Source organism: Hyla sarda, chromosome 1 (assembly GCF_029499605.1).
Source record: "Hyla sarda isolate aHylSar1 chromosome 1, aHylSar1.hap1, whole genome shotgun sequence".
NCBI lineage: Eukaryota > Metazoa > Chordata > Amphibia > Anura > Hylidae > Hyla > Hyla sarda.
The window spans coordinates 64,473,069-64,496,549 of record NC_079189.1 but is presented as its reverse complement, the minus strand read 5'-3'; the positions used below and the strand labels follow the sequence as shown (position 1 = coordinate 64,496,549).

The following is a 23,481-nucleotide window of genomic DNA, read 5'->3' as shown; positions in this document are numbered from 1 at the left end:
AAAAATGAAAGATATGCGGGAGGCACTCACCACATCAGTGGCTTTATTTTTCTGACGTTAAAATGCAGCATGGCCAGACAAGGTCCTTGTCTGGCCATGCTGCATTTTAACGCATGAAAAATATATAGCCTGCATTCCACTGATGTGGTGAGTGCCTCCCGCATTTCTTTCATTTTTGTTTTACATTTTGCTCGTCTACATTGGCACCAGCGAGCGTGTATGTATTGAGTCCACTGTCGTAATACCAGTCTCTGAAGATCTAATTTGCATAGGAACGCAGTGGGTTGTGCCCATATCTGTTACTTTACTACTATAGAAATCTGTAGTGTGTTGATCTCTATCCACCTTCTTTGCATGAAGAAAACCATCAGTGTAATGGGATCATATAAATTATATTAAAGGAAAACTGTCAGCTTCCTCCCCCCGCACTAATCAGCAGTACCGGCTGGGGGACGCTGATCAGTTTGATGCCTACTGTGCCCGGATCCGCCCTGCCGTTCAGCCAAAATCTTTTCCATATATGCTAATTAGGTGGTAACGGACACTCTGACATCAGCAGCCGCCGGCCGCAGCCCCTCCCAGCTCATCAATATTCCTCTCCTCCCTCCGCCTCTCCCTCTTCTCCCCACTCTGTAATGAAGAGAGAGGGGAGGAATATTGATGAGCTGGGCGGCGGCCGCTGAAGTCAGAGTGCCAGTTACCCTGCCTGTGCCAGTTAGCACCTAATTAGCATATATGGAAAAACAAAGATTTCGGGCAGATCCGGGCACAGTAGGCATCAAACTGATCAGCGTCCCAGTACCAAGCTGACAGTTTTCCTTTAATGCACGTGTCTTCCAAACCAATTTCCAGAGCAGCGGCCTTTACCTTGAGGTTCTCCAGCTGTGTTGAAACTACAACTCCTAGCGTTGCCTAAAACCACTTGGAGTTGTAGTTTACCACATCCGACGAGTCACAGGTTAAAGAGCACTGTTTTAGTGGCTTCTATAAGGACTGCCGTATAGGACTGATACTATTGATCACTATAGCACAAGACATCTCCATAAAGTTGTTGAAGTTATGACAATTTAATCTTAAAGCCTGGAATCCATCCCGTCAATACAAATACAACCAATACTCAATGAAAGAGAATGTAAAAATGTCTCATAAGAGCACATGAGAAATCTGTTGACAGTCCTCATTGTATCACGATGTAAGTAGAGAGAATGGGGCACCTCAACCATGGCGGAACACACCAGCTATCTCCATGGGAGTCATTCTCAATTCCAATGACTACTAATGAATATGAGGATACGGATGAGTTCTGAAGTCATTTTAGGAGTAGATTACAATTCCGTTACATTATCACAACTTTATGGAAATGGTTTTGTACTTATTCCTACATAGGCAATAACCAAGGGGTGAAACTGTAGGCAATAGCCAAATGATGGAAATATAATGCAAGGATATATTGGCATAGACTTTTACATTAGTGCCAGTAAAGGAGGTATGAGTTATGTGAATATACCCTTGGTTCATTGCCAGTGTACAGAGTGAAGACTGGAACAATGATGGATGACATACCCGGAGCCACCAGAACTTAGTATGAAAGGAAAAGCAGAGAGAGTATATACATAGATCAAAATAACATACAGGTGGAGAAATGAACACAAAATATTACAAGAAAGAATAAAATGTAAATGGTACAATACTCTCATTGTTGGGGTCTTTTAAAGGGGTTATCCAGGAAAAAACTGGCTCCAGAAAGTTAAAAAGATTTGTAAATTACTTCTGTTAAAAAATCTTAATCCTTTCAATACTTTTTAGCTGCTGAAGTTGAGTTGTTCTTTTCTGTCTAAGTACTCTCTGATGACATGTGTCTCGGGAACTGTCCAAAGTAGAAGCAAATCCCCATAGCAAACCTATTCTATTCTGTGCAGTTCCTGAGATAATCAGAGATGTCAGCAAAGAGCACTATGGCCAGACAGAAAAGAACAACTCAACTTCAGCAGTTGATAATTATTGGAAGGATTAAGATGTTTTTAATAGAAATCATTTACAAATCTGTTTAACTTTCTGGAGCCAGCTGATATATAAAAAAAATTTTTTTTCCTGGAATACCCCTTTAAGCGGTTACTGCATGTCATAGCTTATGAGTGTAAGAAAAATACATCCATCTATATGAGAAAATAAAATAATAATAATCATAATGAAAAAAAACAAAAAAAAAAAAAACACTATTCTGCAGTTTTAGTGTTCATCACATGACCCAATGCAGGATGAACTTGGTGTTAAAGGGGCACTTCACTGGCCAACATGGAACTAAATATTGCGAATGCTGTTTATGAGCTGCGGGGGTTGGCCACGCCCCTCGTGATGTCACGGTCACGCCCTCAATATAAGCCAATGGGAGGGAGTGTGACGGTTGCCACGCCCCTTCCCATAGACTTGCATCGAAGGGGTGTGGTCATGATGTCATGAGGGGGCGTGGCCGCCCCCTGCAGCGCAAAAACAGTGTTCGGAACATTTAGTTACACGCTGGCCAGTGGAGTACCCCTTTAAGGGGTCTAGGACAGCAGGGTGTCAACCATTGCTTTTCAACCAGCTTTCCAAGACATGGTTAGGGCTAGAACTGGTCAAAAGAATTTTAACAACTTAGTGGCTATGGACATCTTTGAGAGCATTTTTTCCCATTCTTGCTTTCTTACCGTAACAGAAAGGGGACAGTATAATAGCGGCAGTTTATTACTGTAAAGAAAATTATCACTGTACAAACCATAACAATCCCTATCACAACGTTCTCTCCAAGACAATTGGATTGTAGTGAAGTACCCATGATTTTCCAGTATGTATAAAATATATCAGAGTTTTTCTTTTCCTGTGCACTCAATGTCAATGAGCTGCAGGACAAGGCGCTGCTACAAAGAAAGGGCTGAAGTTATTCCAGTAAGTGCCATGATCTAATCATTCCATTGACTGATCAAGATCCTGGGGGGATGGGAGATCAATAGAAATTCCTGGAAAACTCCTTTTTTTTTGTAAACTATTGTTAATATTGTCTTAATATATACCGTATATATATATATATACACACACACACATATATACAGTAGTCCCTCAAGTTACAATATTAATCGGTTCCAGGATGACCATTGTATGTTGAAACCATTGTATGTTGAGACCATAACTCTATGGAAACCTGGTAATTGGTTCTGAAGCCACCAAAATGTCATCCGAAAAAAAGGAAGAAGTGAGGATTAAAGAAAAATAAGTACCGTATTTATCGGCATATAACACGCACCCCCATTTTAACAGGGAAATTTAAGTTAAAAAAAAATAAAAAAATAAATCACTTGGACTAAATGCCACATCATCCCCCCCAACTTTGATTTCTTCTGCACCTCAGTTTGGTCCCGCCCCCTCCAGTGCCACATCATTCCTACCCTTTTATCAGTCCCTGTGCCACATTTACCTCTCTCATCGCCACCCCCCCACGTCTCATCATCCCCCCATGTCTCATCATTTCCCCCTGTCATAGACCACCACTAGCCATACAGACATTAAGCCTTTAGTGCCTCCCCCCACCATAATTTCCCCGTCTCATCTTCCCCCACCCTGTCTCATCATGCCCCCCATCATCCCCCCTCATCATTTCCCCCTGTCTCATCATCCCCCCATAATTCCCCCCCATCTCATCATGCCCCCATCATCCCCCCCCTCATCATTTCCCCCTGTCTCATCATCCCCCCATCATTCCCCCCCCTCATCATTTCCTCCTGTCTCATCATCCCCCAATCATGTTCCTCCTATGCTATTTCCTGCAGCCGTGCTAGTCAGAGTTCGGAGTGCGGCGACTGCAGGAAATTAAAAGTGACATCCCTGATGCCGCGCAGAGAAGCCGGCAGAGGACGTCACTCATCTATTTCACTGACTGCAGACCGCAAGACCCCCCGCCTGACCTGGCCTGCTGAAGCACAGCCAGGTAAGGAAAAAAAAAAAAAAAAAAACTATGAAAAGCAGGGAAAAGGGGGAATGATGAGGGAGGGGGGAGGTATGAAAAATTTAAAGCAGAGCGGGGAGGAGACGCCGCTGGTCACTGATTTAAAGTGGCCGCGGCTGTGCTGCTAATACTTAACAAGCAGCCGCTGCTTCAACTGCTTTAAATCAGTGACCAGAAGATTTATCGGCGTATAACACGCAGGCAGGCTTTTTGCCTTAAATTTAAGTTTTAAAAGTGCGTGTTATACGCCGATAAATACAGTAGATAACTAATAGAGATAAAGCAATTCCATAGTTATAAAAGTAAGAAAGATCTGCTGGGAGCTGTAATCACTGTCTATGTCAGTGTTTCCCAACCAGGGTGCCTCCATCTATTGCAAAACTACAACTCACAGAATGCCCGGACAGCCGTTGGCTGTCCGGGCATGCTGGGAGTTGTAGTTTTGCAACAGCTTGAGGCACCCAGGTTGGGAAACAATGGTTTATGTAGAGGACAGGAGCTTCTTCAGGGTCCTATACAGTACACACAGTGTCCCAAATGGAGCCGCCCTTACTTGGTGTCCAAAGGAGCAGCTAACCCTGGCACAGGTAAGAAGTAGTACAGAACTTGTAGTTCCTCCCTGTACTGTAGGGGGTGCTACCAGACACCAGTCAGTGCATGCGCTTCAGTAATACAGGTGATTTACCAGTAAAATGCCCATTCTGATTGGTCAGTTCCCCCAGTTGTGACAGATCTGGACTGTCCATAGCATTGTATGTTGTGACAGATCTGGACTGTCTGTAGCATTGTATGTTGAGTCTGGTTTCAAGTTACAATGGTTCAGAAAATACCATTGTATGTTGAAACTATTGTAAGTTGAGGGATCACTGTATATATATGAAATGCATAATATGCCCAATGGAAAATCTACAGTGAGAACTTTATATTTTGGGAAGCTACTGAATTTGGTACAATGATTAAAGGAGTACTCAACCCCTAGACATCTTATCCCCTATCCAAAGGATAGGAGATAAGATGTCTGATCATGGGATGACTGGCGATGCCAGGTGGAGGCATGTGACGTCATGCCCCCTCCCATAGACTTGCATTGAGGGGACATGGCAGTGTTGTCAGGAGCCTCCGGAGCTGCACCCGATGCTCTAAACGAATGCCGGGTGCAGCTGGGAGTCCCCAGTGGTGGGTCCCCCCCACGATCAGACATCTTATCTCCTATACTCTGGATAGGGGATAAGATGTCTAGGGGCGGAGTACCCCTTTAAGCCTTAATGCATTTTATGTTCATGTTTTTCTTTTGTTTTGTTTTTTTACAGACTATGATGATTTCATATTAGATCTCTGCTATCTATTCAATAAAAAATGTACAAAGTTCCAGTGCTTAACAGGTATATGAAATGTCTGGTACTATGAGTTGGCTTTCACATTCTATTTAGGCCCATATTGAGTTCCTTAAAGGGGTACTCCGCTGGAAACCTTTTTCTTTTTTTTTCTTTTTTTCTTTTTTTATAAATCAACTGGTGCCAGAAAGTTAAACAGATTTGTAAATGACTTCTATTAAAAAAAAATCTTACTCCTTCCTGTACTTATCAGCTTCTGAATATTACAGAGGAAATTATTTTCTTTTTGAGATACAGTGCTCTCTGCTGACATCATGACCACAGTGCTCTCTGCTGACATATCTGTCCATTTTAGGAACTGTCCAGAGCAGCATATGTTTTCTATGGGGATTTTCTCCTACTCTGGACAGTTCTTAAAATGGACAGGGATGTCAGCAGAGAGCACTGTGGTCATGATGTCAGCAGAGAGCTCTGTGTTCCAAAAAGAAAAGAATTTCCTATGTAGTATTCAGCAGCTAATAAGTACTGGAAGGATTAAGATTTTTTAATAGAAGTAATTTACAAATCTGTTTAACTTTCTGGCCCCAGTTGATAAAAAAAAAAAAAAAAGTTTTCCACCGGAGTACCCCTCTAAATCTCCTTTATTAAATTATGAGACATATATAAAACATCTTACCCAAGACTAGGGATATCCTCTTCAACAACCAAGTCAGAAAGAATAAAATGATGTTTTGCTATCAGGAAGCGATTTATCACAGATTCCCTAACCTGTCAACAAGACCAAGAAATAATATTAAATGTTATTTATACAAAAAACATCAATACTTGCCCTATAAATTATCCTGATCATCATCTAGGCTTCCCATGCCCTACGTCATATAGAGAAACATAGGGATTCCATGTAAAGCCAGGTAACACTGGTACCCACAAGGAGAATGGCCAGCTGATGGTAGCAGTCCACCTAGGAAAGTCTACGGTAGCATCACATATGGCATTTGTTGTGTTTTTAGTGAGATAGCGACAGTCCAATTAGGTAATACTTTACTGTAGAGGGTCTACACAGGTTGGCTTACTGCGGTGCAGATAAATGAAAGATGTTACTTAATGCACCACAATAGCCTATGGCAGGGTGACTGCCAAAGCTGCTTGAGAAATGATAGACACGCAGAACTTACTATGGCTAAAAGCCTACAAAAAGTTTGCAGAAAAGTCCTTGCTCAGCTATTCTCTTTTATGACTAGACAATTCTCCTTTTTGGAGCAGGAAACAGGATTTTGAGGGAGTTATTGCCCTTTCAACATTGTCTGCCGACAGTCTTGGGTGAAAACCTCCTGAATGCCACACAGTGCTGTGATCCCTGTGATCTGACCAAGATCTCATTAGATTCTAGCAAGTGGAACTGTAGTTTCTGTCATAAGCCAGGGCTTGGCTACTTGTTTGTAGCAGACTTTGACTTGAACTGGTTTTTATCTATGCCTTAAAGGGGTACTCCACTGGCCAGTGCTCAGAACTAAATGTTCCCGACATTTGGCAACGCCCCTCTTGACATCACGGCCACGCCTCCTCAATGCAAGTCTATGGGAGGGGGCGTGACTGCCGTCACGCCCCCTCCCATTGACTTGCATTGAGAAGGCGTGGCAGTGATGTCACGAGGGTCATGGCCGACGCCCCGCAGTGCAAAAACAGCGTTTGGAACATTTAGTTCCGAGCGCTGACCAGTGATGTACCCCTTTAACAGCTTTTCTTCACAGGGTCTAGCACAGAGCAGGCAGGCATGTCTGCCGACTAAACTAGGCTAGACCAGAGTGAAATGGTTCCAGCCCTCTGGGGAGAAATGGTAAGACTTGGAAGACTCCTTCCTCAGACTTCTATTAGTTTCTAGATAGGGTAATGTGACCAAAGTCCCATTCATCCTTACAGGTGTAATGTCCCAGTACAGGTACATGGTCCTATACTACCGCAGGCCCTGTCAGGTTGAGGCCCTAAGTGACCTGGGGGCTCCCCTGCAGGGTCTTCCTTTGGGGTCTCCGTGTTGTTTAATATGGTGTGTGTATCACTTTAATGCATAGACAGGATCCTTATGTCTAGATAGTATAGAGGACCTGTGGGAGGTCTCAAGGACCTGTAAGCCTGTCACATGTTATGTTATGCAGTCACATGATTTGTTGTCACATGTACTCCCAGAGAGCACCAGTTTAACCTATGACCCGCAGCTTGACCAATGGGCTTTAGTCCAGCTCCCCACTTTATAAAGGGGCGGCCATTGCAATTAGCTCTCTTACCTCAGACTCTTCTGAGAGTAACATCTAAGACTTTGCTGAGGCACCTGCCAGAGATCTCAGGACAAGTGTTCAGTGTCTGGAAGGCCACAAAGCTAAAGTCTATCCAGTAAGTCTCAAGTCTATGTCTGCTGTCACTGAAACTATTCAAGTCCTGCACATAGTCAAGTCAAGTCCTGCACATAGTCAAGTCAAGTCCTGCACATAGTCAAGTCAAGTCCTGCACATAGTCAAGTCAAGTCTAATTACAAGTCAAAGTCAAGTTTATTACAAGTATTGGTCCAGCAAGCTGTGAGGTCCTTCTGGGTCCTGGCCACCTCTCTGGGACAATCTGGCCTTAGCTGTGAAGATAATTACACCTGTCTTCTACTCAGTAAAGCCTCCGTTTAACCATAACTGGTTGTTGACTCTTTATTCACTACTAGCCCATGGGATAATGGAGAACCCGGGTGTGTGGTGTTCCGGAACCTGAAAACCAGACTGGCATCACGAACACATAGGGGTTAATACCATCCCACCCCCGGGGTTAATAACATCTGATCCCACCACTCACCACAACACCCGTGGTCCCGCCATTCACCGCAGTGGCTCACCACTCACGTTCATATATGGCTCACCAGTAGTGGCAGCAAAATGTTAACCCTTACACATTTATAATACCTCAGTGTATATAGAAGTAGAAATGTTATGCAGAAAATAACGAAATAATAAGTTATGCATATTTGATTTATGATACGGAGAGCTAGAGAAATGACTAGAGATGAGCGAACTTTCAGTAAATTCGATTCGTCACAAACTTCTCGGCTCGGCAGTTGATGACTTTTCCTGCATAAATTAGTTCAGCCTTCAGGTGCTCCGGTGGGCTGGAAAAGGTGGATAAAGTCCTAGGAAAGAGCATCAACTGCCGAGCCGAGAAGTTCGTGACGAATCGAATTTACTGTAAGTTTGCTCATCTCTAGAAATGACCTCTTTAGCCACCCAACGTCTTTACATTCTAGCAGCTGAAAATGGTACCGGGATACTGTAGCTCTTGGGTATGAAATGTGATCACATGGGGTCATTCCATGTTTGTTCTTAATATTCTAACATATGAAGCACAGAGAATTCATCATGATGTGTCGGGGTGCACAGTATAATTGTTAGTTCAGCTCTGCTGTATCTGCACACAATCATTTGTATGTTATTGGGTATCATTTACCTTGTGGAGATATTTGGCAACCATAATCCTATGTGTATCTAGATGTGTTTCTGCAGTGCTTACATCTTGGTCCCGTAATTTCTTCTCATATTCCTAGAATATTCCAAAATAGACCATGTAAACTCCTAATTTCAAAAACCAAGGTAAATACGAAAAAGGAAATCCTTAGATCATATTTATACTTTTATGTTTCAGTTTAGGTTTTATTTGGTAAAAGTCTGAGCGATAACTTGCAGCTATGGTTGGACTGGTGGACAAGGATATCAAGTGAGTAGCCCAGGGTAGAGCCCTGCGAGGGACTGTTTTCTTAAAGGGGTACTCCAGTGGGAAAAAAATACGTTTTCAAATCAACTGGCGCCAGAGAATTGTAAATTACTTCTACAGTGGTCCCCCGACCTACGATGGCCCCGACATACGATCATTTCAACATAGGATGGACTCTCAGAGGCCATCGTATGTTGAAGGCAGCATCAACATACGATGCTTCTGTGTGTTGGGGCCATCGCAAAAACGGCTATCCGGCAGCACTGACTGCTTCAGCTGCCGCGGGACAGCCATTTAATGTGCCCCACGTATGTTGAGGGACCACTGTATTTAAAAATCTTAATCCTTCCAGTACTTATTAGCTGCTGTATGCTCCATTTGTGTAGTTCTTTTCAGTCTGACCACAGTGCTCTCTTCTGCCACCTCTGTCCGTGTCAGGAACTGTCCTGAGCAGGAGCGAATCCCCACAGAAAACCTTTCTTGCTCTGGACAGTTCCTGACACGGACAGTGGTGTCAGCAGAGAGCACTGTGGTCAGACTGGAAAGAACTACACAACTTCCTCTGGAGCATACAACAGCTGATAAGTAATTGAAGGATTAAGATGTTTATTTTTAGAAGATATTTACTAATCTGTATAACTTTCTGGCACCAGTTGATTTAAAAACATTAGTTTTTTACTGAAGTACCCCTTTAATCCTGCTTCAGTTTGATCTCTCCCCATTACCACCTGCTCTTGCAAAGTGCGTGTTCCACTCCTGCAACATGTGTCCAATCCCGCCCGCTACCACAAACATTTTGTCACAGCCGTTAGAGATAGCAGCAGCCCCCCCCCCCCCGTGCCATTTCATTATTTCATTACACCCCCCCTGTGCCATTTCATCATCCCCCCCCCGCCTCCCCGTGTCAATTCATCAGCCTCTGTGGCATTTCAGAGGTTTGTGGGACTGAGCAGGATTTTGTGGGACATGCTGTATGGACCCGCAGGATCCCGATCCCGCTGTAGTCCTCTAGCCCAGGGTCTGACAGCAATGGTGGCTCATGAATACTGTCTGTGTCCCATAATTCTAAAGAAGATATAACCTTTAATAGATATAGATTATATGACCTCTGACAATAGATATAGAGGAAGTATAGGGGTCATAGATATAGGAGCTATGAGAACCAATGATAGATATGGTGTATATGTACAAGGTACTGATGTGCAGGCACCACAAACTACAGGCAAAGTAAGTAAGAGTACCTTCTCTTATATCTCATCATGCCCTATCTGACAGTGCCTGCGCCTCCGTATATCATACAGAGGTGACCGTTGCACTTTAAGGTCATTGTATGCAATGGTATAATGCCATTAAAAGTGGGCATGTACCAGCTTTCTATAGAACAGATGGGCCTTTAGAATACTCTAACTCCCATTGACCTAAAATACATCAATCCTGAGCTGTCATGGATGTTTAGCTGGATGTGCACAGCTTTACTTGTCTTCTAACAATGTTTTTACCGCAAAAATCTTGTCTGGAATTTCTCGCTCCTTAATGGGCACCAGCTTGTAGTTGCGGAATTCGGCCACTTCCTGGTTTCGGAGTTGTAGAAGATGGAAACGTTTTGACCGGCTGAGCTCTTCATCTGAGACAAAGTCAAACTCCTTCTGCAGCTGCTCAAGTCTGAAGAACTCCGGAACATATGTGTCCCCACTGTTAGCAATCTAAGGGTTAAAAGAAAATGGAGACTGAATTGATGAAATAGATCTAAACCATCCACATGCTTACATAAAATGTATAAAATTAATGCATAAGCAATATGAATATAAATGGATGATCATAAACAACAGGGTATAGCAATGTAATGTTGGTTGTTAGATGTAAAAACAGGAGAATAAGAGGAAAGTGCGGGATGCAAAGAACCGATAAATAATAACAGCTCACAAACCCCCAGATTGCCGAAAGACCATAAAAGGGGTACTCCAGTGGAAAACAACTTTTTTTTTATATCAACTGGTGCCAGAAAGTTAAACAGATTTGTAAATTTCTTTTATAAAAAAAAATATTAATCCTTCCAGTACTTATCAGCTGCTGTATGCTCCAGAGAAAGTTGAATTGTTCTTTTCCGTCAGACTACAGTGTTCTCTGCTGACACCTCTGTCCATGTCAGGAACTATTCAAAACAAGAGCAACTCTCCATAGCAAACCTCTTCTGCTCTGGACAATTCCTGACACGGACAGAGGTGTCAGTAGAGAGCACTGTGGTCAGACAGAAATTAACTACTCAACTTCCTCTGTAGCAAACAGCAGCTGATAAGTACTGGAAGGGTTAAGATTTTTTTAATAGAAGTAATTTACAAATCTGTTTATCTTTCTGGCACCATTTGATTCGAATAAGTAAATAAATAGTTTTCCACCGGAGTACCCCTTTGAGGAAGAAAAAGTCACAGTTGAATCCTAACATCAGAGACCATTCTATACTGACATACCAGAGAGTTGTGCTAACACCTACACCATTTCGCTTCTGTATTTATAAAAAAAATAAAGAAAAAATGCTATAATACTTGTTATGGCACCCTTTGGTGGTCCTTTGATTCCTTCTCAGAATGTTCACCTAATGTGGTCATATATGCTCAGTAGTTTGATCATCTTTTGCATATAGGAAGAAGAGTGATTCCTGCTATTGTGCCAGAAAGCATCAGTGATCTAGTAGGGAGTAGCTTCTTCTCACCAGCAATTATCACAATAGATGGACGCTTCGAGAAGTAATCATTCCAACGACTAATGGACAAGGAAATCTGTACAACGGGACTGAGCTATGGAGCATGTGTGACCACCAGCAGTGGACATTATTGAAGAGAATAAAGAGAACACCAGGGGGCACCATAACAACAACGTAAAAGCAATATCCAGACACAGGAATATTTTGTTACATCATTCCAATGGAAAACTTTTTGTTTTCTGTAATATAAGAGTAAATTAATATTTAAAGGGGTACTACGCCCCTAGACATCTTATCCCCTATCCAAAGGATAGGGGATAAGATGTCTGATCGCTGGGGTCCCGCTGTTGGGGACCCCGGGGATCGCCACTGCAGCACCCCGCTATCATTACTGCGCAGAGCGAGATCGCTCTGCACGTAATGAGGAGCAATACAGGGGCCGGAGCATTGTTACGTCACGGCTCCGCCCCTCGTGGCGTCACGGCCCGCCCCCGTCAATACAAGTCTATGGGAGGGGGTGTGGCGGTCATCACGCCCCCTGCCATAGACTTGCATTAAGGGGACGGGCCGTGATGTCATGAGGAGCGGAGCCATGACGTCATGCTGCTCCGGCCCCTGTATTGCCCCTCATTACGCACAGAGCGAACTCGCTCTGTGCCGTAATGATGGCGGGGTGCTGCAGCGGCGATCCCTGGGGTCCCCAGCAGCGGGACCGCGGCGATCTAACATCTTATCCCCTATCCTTTGGATAGGGGATAAGATGCCAGGGGCGGAGTACCCCTTTAATAGCGGGACAAAACCTTTACGAAAACTACAACAACATTAAGAGATTTTTAATTAAAAATACCTAAATAAGTATTTCTGGTCACTAGATGACTTGTACATTGTATTGTTGCTATAGGTTTCTACAGAGGAGATAAATGCAAAAAAATACACGTCTCACCATTATGAGCTGCATAAGAGCTGCATTGTTAGGATCATTGGGATCGAGCTTGGATTCTCTTGCCCACTTGGCTAATTTCTTCATGTCAGTCAGTCCAGAAGCCCCAATAGAGGCGACAGCATCCATGTGGTTTAGAGCCCTGTCATTGAAATATGTTACCATTATATGACAGGACAAATCTTCCTTCCAGGACAACATTGGGGGACATTTATCAATGTTTGTTTATTAGCACAGTCCACAGGTATATCCAGCTCACCCCTAATAGGTTGCCACTCACGCGCAACGGACTCAGCCCGGACTAGGCTGTAAGCATACAAGAAGAAGGAGAATGTCCAGCGCAGCAGAAGCTCAATTGCAGATAATATTTATTCTGACACGGCAGTACAGGTAAAAGAACAGCAGTGACGCGTTTCGACCGCTTAAGCGATCTTAGTCATACTGGCATACGGTTCAGACTGTTGGATGTCCTATATAGGGGAGGTGCTCAAACTCACAGGTGTTAATCATCCTATCTTAGTGAGGAGTACCTCCCCCAGCACAGGAAGTTCCATTACAAATAAAAAAAGGTAAATAAACATAATCCATTCACATACATCGAATTAAACATGGACAAACCCAAAGAAAAAAAGGAAAAACACCATGTGTAAATCCAATAAAATCTTTGTAATGTACAATAAGGAAAAAGGAAAAGAGCAAACATACAAACAAACAAACAAACAAGGCTCATGAGGAAGTTTGGTTTAACGCACCATGTAATGCCTATGTGGATATATTGCGGTATTATTTTCATTCCGACACTGTGTGTCATATGCAATTACACAGAAAAAACAACCTGCCACTGTCATGACTCAAATGAGGGCAAATAGTAATAACAAATATAAAGAAAAGAACCTTTTCCCAGATGGGGGGCAAAAACATGATTGTTGCAAAATCTCGATCTGTGTGGATATACTCAATAGTGTAATATCACATCTTGTCTTTTATTTAACCCTTTCGGGTATCTACTATCCAAACACATGATCCAGTAAACTTCCCTGTCGAGAAGTTTTTGCCTATGATTCCCTCCCCTCGTTGGCATGGCTACTCTTTCTATGCCTTGGAGAATAAGTGTATCAGTGTTGCCATTGTGTTTGTCCGCACAGTGTTGGCTAATCATGGACACATGTCTAGAATTAAAGTGCTTGATATCAGACAGATGTTTCCGAATCCTTTTCTTCAGGGGGCAAGTAATGCACCCTACATACTGTACATTGCACTTTCGACATGTGACCAGATAGACAACGTAGCTCGTGTTGCAGTTTATGTATTGTCTTATGGTATGAACCTCATTTCTAGTGGTGGAACAAAAATCTTTAGATGGACACATAATACTGCAGCACAGACATTTTTGGTGACCACATTTGTAAGAGCCAGCATAGGTTAACCATGTGGGTGGTCTGGTAGTCCCTGTTTTAAAGAGACTAGGGGACACCAATTGTCCTATTGTTTGTGCTCTCTTCGGTACACATCTGTATCCCTTTTGCAGTGCGGATCTATAGGTAGGATCACCCATAATAATTGGCATATATTTGTTTATGATTTGTTTGATAGACCCATAGTCCGCACTATATTGGGTGACAAATGTGACTGGTTGTTGACTCGCATCTTGTTTTTTTGATTGTCTCTTTTTCCCAAATATTAAGTCTGATCTATTTTTAGTCCTTGCTATGTTAGCCGCCTGATTTATTAGCCCCTTTTGGTATCCTCTGTGTAATAAGCGGTCACTGATTTTTGTCACCTCCTCTTTAAAGTCACTGTCCTGCGAGCAGTTGCGACGTGCGCGTATCATCTCCCCCACAGGCACATTTTTTTGCAACGTGGGGGGGATGGCAGGAAGCAGCATGGAGGATGGTATTGGCTGAGCTTGGTTTGCGGAAAGAACGTGTCTTAATTTTTTTAGTGTCTGGGCATCCACAAATAGTCAAGTCCAGAAATGTAACCTCATCTGCAGCCAAGCTGACTGTGAAATTGAGATTGGCAGTGTTGTCATTCAGATACCTGGAAAAGGTATCAATGGCTGCTACATCGGACCCCCAGATGAACAGGAGGTCGTCGATGTAGCGGCCATACCATTGGATCTGGGGCGTAAAGGGGTTGTGGGGAGAGAAGAGTGTCCCCCTCTCCCACCAACACATGTAAATGTTGGCGAGAGAGGGGGAGAACTTAGCCCCCATCGATGCTCCGGTGGTCTGCAAGAAGAAATCACCGTCAAACATAAAAAAATTGTGTGTGAGCAAAAAATCCACCACCTCAGTGATAAATTCTCGCAGGCCACCGGAGTACCCCGAATATGTCTCCAAAAACCACGACAGTGCAATCAAGGCCTGGTCATGGGGTATCACTGAGTAGAGAGACGTGACATCGGCAGTAAGCCAAGTCCAGCCCCGCTGCCAATTCATCTGGTCAAGGATGGAGAGGAGGTGACCAGTGTCCTTAATGTGGCCTGGCATCTCTGCTATCAATGGTTGGAGCATGGCATCCACCCATGCACAAAGATTCTCATTGAGAGAAGAGATGCCGGCAACAATGGGGCGCATAGGTGGAGGGAAAACATTCTTGTGGACTTTTGGGAGTGAGTGAAATATAGGTGTCACCGGGTGTTGTACAAATATAAATTCTGCCTCTTTTATGGTAAAGAAACCTCCCTCAACTCCCAAGTCCACAAGTGCCTTAAGCTGTTTTTTGAATACAGGGGTGGGATCACATGACAAGGGTCTATAAGTGACACCATCACCCAGCATTTCTAAATTAAGCTTGCGATACAGGCCCTTGTCAAGGACAATAATAGCTCCACCCTTATCAGCCTGTCGGACGACAATGTCGTCCGATTTACTGAGATCTCGTAAGGCAATACGTTCAAGTCTCGATAGATTATTATGTGAGTTGGTCTGATCAGTCCTAGTTCTGGACAGTTCCAGGAGCTCATATTCCACCAGCTCCTGGAACTTATCCAGGACAGGTGTTCTGGAATTAATGGGGTAGAACTCCAGATTGCTAGTACTAAACAAAGGAGGACAACATTCCGTAAGATTATCAGCTGCTAAATGCTGTAGATCAGACACCGTAATTAGATCTTGAAACGAGGACGAACCAATTGCCCCGTACCTTTCGCGAGCAATACCCGTAGTGTCATCATCATACGGATCTTGCTCGGTAACATCATCAGATTCACATGCAAGATTGGCATTAACAAAATGTTTGCGAACAGTAATGTTACGTATAAATTTATTTATATCCAAAATGGTACGGAAAAAATCAAAGTGACAAGTGGGGGAAAAAGAAAGTCCTTTTGATAATGCAGTCAATAAGGTCGTAGGTAAGATTTTAGCCGATAGGTTGAATATGGGGATCGATCTTACCTCCTGCGGCCGTATCTCGTGCTGTGGCATGTTTGGGCGATGCTGTCGCCCGGCTTGGCGTTTTTTGATGATGATGCTCTTGCACGCGTCGATTTGGATGACGTAGACGCTGGTGACGTGGCGGCCGCAGGAGTTAGCGCTTGCGCAGATGGAGATCGATCAGATGGAACCGGAGTTAATTCAGAAAGTCCAAGTTCTGTGGCATTAAAGCTGACTCTTGTATCCTTGGGCTTGTATCGTCTCCGTCCTTTGCTCTTCAGGATCGATCTTGGAGTGGAAGCCCTTGGATCTGTCTGTGGCCATTGGAACACTGAGTTGCTCCGGTAATCTTGTAAGTCTCTGACAAATTTGTTCTGTTTGATTTCAGTTATGGCATTTTCGAGTTTGGTCAGGTTTTCTTTCATTTTTAACTCTAATTCTGTGAATGATGCATGCTCTTTAAATTTTCCTGTGGATTGCTGTAAAGAGGCAATTTTATCGCCAATTTCTTTGAGAGCTTTTTCCTCATGTTTAATGATGAGTGACATGAAGCGTGTGGAGGAATCTGCTAATAGAAGCTCGGAGCTCCCATTCCTGTTTAAACTCTTCAGAGAAGATGGTAGTTGGGAACTTCTTGATACGAAGGCCTCTCGGAATCATCTGATTTTCTACGTATTTCTTTAACGTGGTTACGTCCCACCATATACGAGACTCCGAGGTTAGAGAGTCCTCCAACTCCCTCATAAGGGTTTGTAGTTCCAACTTATCCTGAGTTGCCGTGTTAGTAGCGTCGAACATTAAACGCATTCTTTCAAAGCGAGCTTGGCGGAGATCCTCCAGTATTATATTGGCAGCAGTTGCCTCATCCATTTCTTTAGGGATGATTCACACCGGAGGTTCAGGTAGGGGGAGCACGGATCAAGTCCGATATAGTAGCACAGTCCACAGGTATATCCAGCTTACCCCTAATAGGTTGCCACTCACGCGCAACGGACTCAGCCCGGACTAGGCTGTAAGCATACAAGAAGAAGGAGAATGTCCAGCGCAGCAGAAGCTCAATTGCAGATAATATTTATTCTGACACGGCAGTACAGGTAAAAGAACAGCAGTGACGCGTTTCGACCGCTTAAGCGATCTTAGTCATACTGGCATACGGTTCAGACTGTTGGATGTCCTATATAGGGGAGGTGCTCAAACTCACAGGTGTTAATCATCCTATCTTAGTGAGGAGTACCTCCCCCAGCACAGGAAGTTCCATTACAAATAAAAAAAGGTAAATAAACATAGTCCATTCACATACATCGAATTAAACATGGACAAACCCAAAGAAAAAAAGGAAAAACACCATGTGTAAATCCAATAAAATCTTTGTAATGTACAATAAGGAAAAAGGAAAAGAGCAAACAAACAAACAAGGCTCATGAGGAAGTTTGGTTTAACGCACCCTGTAATGCCTATGTGGATATATTGTGGTATTATTTTCATTCCGACACTGTGTGTCATATGCAATTACACAGTGCGAAAAAACAACCTGCCACTGTCATGACTCAAATGAGGGCAAATAGTAATAACAAATATAAAGAAAAGAACCTTTTCCCAGATGGGGGGCAAAAACATGATTGTTGCAAAATCTCGATCTGTGTGGATATACTCAATAGTGTAATATCACATCTTGTCTTTTATTTAACCCTTTCGGGTATCTACTATCCAAACACATGATCCAGTAAACTTCCCTGTCGAGAAGTTTTTGCCTATGATTCCCTCCCCTCGTTGGCATGGCTACTCTTTCTATGCCTTGGAGAATAAGTGTATCAGTGTTGCCATTGTGTTTGTCCGCACAGTGTTGGCTAATCATGGACACATGTCTAGAATTAAAGTGCTTGATATCAGACAGATGTTTCCGAATCCTTTTCTTCAGGGGGCAAGTAATGCACCCTACATACTGTACATTGCACTTTCGACATGTGACCAGATAGACAACGTAGCTCGTGTTGCAGTTTATGTATTGTCTTTGAGCACCTCCCCTATATAGGACATCCAACAGTCTGAACCGTATGCCAGTATGACTAAGATCGCTTAAGCGGTCGAAATGCGTCACTGATGTTCTTTTACCTGTACTGCCTTGTCAGAATAAATATTATCTGCAATTGAGCTTCTGCTGTGCTGGACATTCTCCTTCTTAATGTTTGTTTATGTATTCCTTTTTTTTAGTAACTTTTTTTTTTTTTTTTTGCTTATGTGGGACTTATTTATCAACTGGTTTCAGCCTGTTGCTTAATTTCTTTCACATAAGCAATTTTTCCTTTTTTACTTTGGTAGTAGCTTTATGTGCTCCATGTTTGAGCTGGAGTAAATTTAGTAAATTTTTTACCTTATTGCGATTTTTTTTTTGCGCAGTTGCGACTGTCGCAGTTAATGAATACCAGACTACCCATAGTCCATTTTAAAATTATTACTACGTAGTTAAGTTTTGGAAAACTTGCTTTTCTCGCTTTCCAGTCAAAATGTTGCACGAAAAATCGCGTAGTCGCAGGTGCGACATTTGTGCGAAATTTTTAGTTGAAAAAATGTAACTAAATCGCTTGATAAATGTCTGTCATTGTGTTTATTAAGGAAGCCCACCTACGATCTACAGACCAGGGGAAATAATAAAATGTTCCTATTTTAAAGCGGTTTTCTAGTGAAAAATATCTTATCCCCTATCAAAAGGATAGGTTATATGTATCTGATAACAGGGGTCCGACCACTAGGATTCCCCACGATCTCTAGAGTGGACCCGCTGTAGATGGGACGCGCTCCATTCATTTGTATGCGAGCCCCAGAGATGCCTGAGAACTGGACTGCATCCCTGCCTCTCCCACAGAGCTAAATGGAGGAGACGTGTCTGTCAATCTCTTAGTGAGGTTGATGACACAAACATTAGCTGCGCAGAGCCGGGTTCCTGTTCGGGAGATCGCGGTGGGTCCCAGCGGTTGGGACCATCAGCGATCAGACACTTTTGCCCTATCCTGCGGATGGGGATAAGTTGTCTAAGGCAGCAGTACTCCTTTAAGTTACACCTTTGCAATTGGACAGTTTGAAGCAACATTATTAATGTATAATAATAGTATAATATGTTTTTATCACCAACTTACCTCTGAACATTTTGTTGTGAAATAGGGGGTACCAGTGGCACCCCATTCTCCCCTACTGCCCAGGATACACAGTATGCAACTTTTCCAGAAGTCATCAAAGCTATCTTGTTACTTCCATCAGCCTCAAAGGAAAAGGGAACATCTAAACAAAAAAAAGGGGTTCATTAATACGCAATAACTGGTTAACCCATTAAGGGAAAGAGCTTGTGATGTGTACCCATACCTGCTGCTGGCCATACCAGATATCAGTTGCCAAGAGGATGATGGGGTTGGAGTTTAGCTGATTGAGCATCTATTTAATTTATTTGTTAAGTATGGAACGAGGGGTAGTAGGGGACTTTAGTAGGACTAATAGGGGATTCTAACAACGGTAAATGGAGTATTTTGTATTGGGGAAGTTTGGATTATGCAATTTTTAATACACGTCAAGTAAAGGTAAAAATTGTCTAAAATCTCAGGGACTAAAGCAAGTTCCCAGTGATACAGTTATACTACTCCTTCAGATTTTAAAAGCCCAAAACCATTTTACATCTGTAAGCTGAATATGGTGTCCGATATTACAGGGACAGGTCTGTTCTCCAATGATCCAAACTGGCTCAAAAATATTCCGTCCCTTGGCTAACAGGAGCGATTATAGAACACAGCAGACTCATAGAAATGATTCGGATGTTTTCATGGGGATATTACTCCCATCTTCAGATCAGAAGCTCAAACACTGCCAAAAAGGATCTAAGGAGGCAAATTTTGGTCCAGAATAATGTTCCCCAAGCTGTGGCTCTCAGGTTGTTTCAAAACTACAGCCGAGGCTGGCAGGGCATGATGGAAGTTTTATCTTTTTGACAACTGGAGAGCCACAGGTCAAATACCACTTTCTTACCTCATCATTACTACCAAAGATCATTAATACAAAATTCCATTTTCTCAGCCTCTAAAAATGTAGAAATTACTAACAGACCTGCAGCTGTCTCCATTACTAGGTGTTTGGAGAAAAGCTCCTCTTGTTGGGTGTGACCTGATCCCTAGCCCATCATTCACCTCCATACATATCACTTCAGTATGGTCCTCACTATGTATCATCCTGTACAGCAGAGCGGCGGCTGATTTATCTCTTCCTGCATTTCATTACCATGCTGGTGGAATGAAGATGAATGATAGTACGTGACCTACATGTGTAGTATAATAACTGCAGATGTATGAATAACATCTAAAACAACGCTATCTAGTCCTACAAGTATAAGATCTGGGGAGAAGTTATAGAGACTTATACTCTTAGTTAAACAGCTTGAGTATAAAGCTGAAGAATCTTCATAATATTCCTAAAACAAGGCCAGACAAGACAAAATCCAGACAGCAAGTGATGCCAAGACACCAGCTGCAGGCTTCGGGCCAAAAACTTCAAGCACACTTAGCAGGCCATATACATAAAATGAACATGTATATAGCTGACTGCTATCGCCCCCAAATCACATATGCACTTGCATACATGGCTGAGCATGCATGTGTGGCGACTGGGTGAGGCAATGGTGTTACAGGGTCTGGTGGTGTTAACTCTTGATTTGCTGTGATGCCAGGATGCAGTTGTTTGGTGTAGAAGGCCCTGCCGAAAATCCGGCCAAAAAACGGCAGGAAAATAAATGGAATGTCCACAGCAGGATTTATGATATAACTGGAACTTTTACTTAAATTCTTGTGCCAACAGTCTTTACAAATATACAGTTTCTCCTGAGGTAAACGGGATGCAGGTTTCTCACAGGCTTTGCTGGGACTAGTAGTCTTGAGATTTAAGCAGGCCACTGTGCTACTAGTTATAGGATTTGAGTTGAATAGTAGTCCCTAGGAATTTGTATATAGAGCTTGGTAACTAATGGTTTTGTAGTTGCTGCTGCTTCCTTAGGCTTTGGCCTAGGTGAGAAGAATTGAGATATGCCGATTGTGCTTGCTTGAGTGTTAGGAACAAGAGAGAAGAGCAAGGGACTTAGGACAGGGACAGGACAAGGTCCTGTACCGGGACACCACACATGTATGTGTTCTTGAATGGGGAGAAAAACTATTGCCAGATACCTCTGATGATGGCCTATCCCAACGAGAACCAAGGGATCATGTCCACCCGCTCTCTCAAGTGACATCTGACATCCAGGGTCAGTTGGGACATCCTTAAAGACATTAGATGGTTTATGGTCCTTTGTTTTATTCTTTTTGTTGTTCAAACATTACATGTTATGGATCCTTCTTGGGAAAAATTACTTGGGGAAAGAACAGCATTCTTTGCATTTACCTGTGCTCCCACATGACTAAGGGGGTACGCCCCCCTAAATGGGGCATTTAGAAGCACAGGTGGATGCAAAAAATGCTGTTCTTTCCCCGTGTGATTTTTTTTCTAAGAAGCATCCAGTAATGTTTGAACAACAAAAAGAATAAATAAACAATAGAAACCATTAACATAAACCATGAGTTATATATCAGACAGGAGGCTCATATCTTATGCATTATTCTTTCTTTAATAATGCCCATAGCAGAACACTTTTGGTAATCAATTTAATAAAAGAAAAACTTCAAACTACAACTCCCAGCAGTCCTAGGGCCACAGTAGTCACTCCTCCTCCGTAGCCCCTATATAAGGACTGCCCCCATATAGGTCTTCCTCTTTCTTTCTGCTCATAGCAGACCCAAGATAAGTGTACTCTATATTCAGTGATTATACTTTCTGTATCTCTTATTCTATAATTGATATTATTCTATAGGTGATATTATTTTATAGGTTATATTGTTCTATAGCAATACCTTTATCTCACTTCTTTCCCCTCTATACTTCTTCCCAGCGCCGGTAACCCCGATTCTGGGCTCTTTTTCTCTCTCTGTCGCCGCTTCGGCGTTTTCCTTTTACTCCTGCGATAGTATCGCCACCTTCCCCTCCCTTCCCCCCCCCCCCCCCTTTTCGCCATTTTGCGCTTTCTCCTCTTCTCCGAGTTCGCGCGCGCGGGCTGGGGGCGGGGTTTCTTCTCCCTGGCTGGCCGCTCTCACTGCGGCCTGCGCTCAGTAAAGGGGCGGCGCCTCCGCGCTTGTGGAGAGACGCTCTGCGATCTCCAATCAGGACTCAGAGGGACATAGTCTCGCGAGACTTCGTCCCCTGAGTGTTAAAACTCCGGGCTCCCCTCCCACCGCAAGACAGTGCTTCGCCTGCGGTGTGGAGGATCGGAACCCGGTACTGTGTCTCAGTAGGTAGTGTAGTTGCCCCACACACACATTGTTTCCCTGTGGATCGGAATTTATTCCACTTAGTTAGCCTCTGTGTACATTAGGCATAATTAACCCCTTATTTCTCTACCCTAGTCCCCCTTTTTAACACTTCTGTTATTATGGCTGAGGAACCTTCACCTGCCCCTCTCAGAAGTGAACCCCTCTCTCTGGATTCGGCACATTTTATGTCCGCCACCCAGATTCAGGACCTAATTAACAGATCGGTCCAAGCAGCCCTGGCCTCCTCCATGTTGCCCTCTGGCCCGCATCAGCCGGGTTCCCATGCCCCAGTCCCTTCTCTTCACGGGGGAGAACCGCAGATAAAAAAGGGCAAGGCTTCCCATAAAAGGAAGCACACCTCCGACTCCCCGGCAGGGGAAGATAATAATATGCCCCAGACAGCCCCTACCCCGGTCTGTCAACCCCAGCATGCTTCAGACTCCGCTCGACCCCTGGGCCTCGGGGAGTTACATGGCAAGAGGCATAAGTCCGCTAGGCGGGCAAAACCCGACTCCTATGTGGACTCCTCTACTGAGGATTCTTCGGGTTCTTCCAATGAGTCTGAGGACTACGAGTCCAATCCCAATATTGAAGAGGATGCTGGGGATACGGCGCTCGACACCGACGCCAACCCTGCCACGCAGGGCAAGGTTATCCTAGATGCCCTAGGAGAGCCCCTGTTCCACCCAGACGCAATCTCCCACCCGAGATCAGGCGACTGGTCACCACTTCCCCATGTGGCCCAATATGTAGAACTTTGGGCACGCAAATCTCTAGATAGGTCCAGCCGTAATAAGCTGAGGGCCGAATGCCCTAGACCTTTTATCCCCAATAAAGTGGTGAACACCCCTGAGGTGGATCCTATCCTGATGAAGTATCTATTGAAATCAGGAAAATTCACTAAGAAAGGCATAGAGCGCTCCTTCAAAACTATACAGGAGCGTATCCTCGATTTAATGGGCCCCCTCACTAAAATCCTTAACTTAGCGGAGCACGCTGCTGCGACGGACGAGCCCGTGGACGTCCGTCAGCTCC

General features: G+C 43.6%; 1 protein-coding gene across 1 annotated transcript in view; it reads right to left on the bottom strand.

The window, feature by feature from the left end:
• Window positions 1-23,481, bottom strand: part of CC2D2A (coiled-coil and C2 domain containing 2A) — a gene marked incomplete in the record, with an annotated part of 119,749 nt that overhangs the window by 36,360 nt on the left and 59,908 nt on the right. The window contains 5 exon segments of the mRNA XM_056555177.1: window positions 5,990-6,081; window positions 8,791-8,883; window positions 10,554-10,757; window positions 12,699-12,837; window positions 19,210-19,351. Of these exon segments, the coding sequence (XP_056411152.1) occupies window positions 5,990-6,081; window positions 8,791-8,883; window positions 10,554-10,757; window positions 12,699-12,837; window positions 19,210-19,351 (670 nt within the window).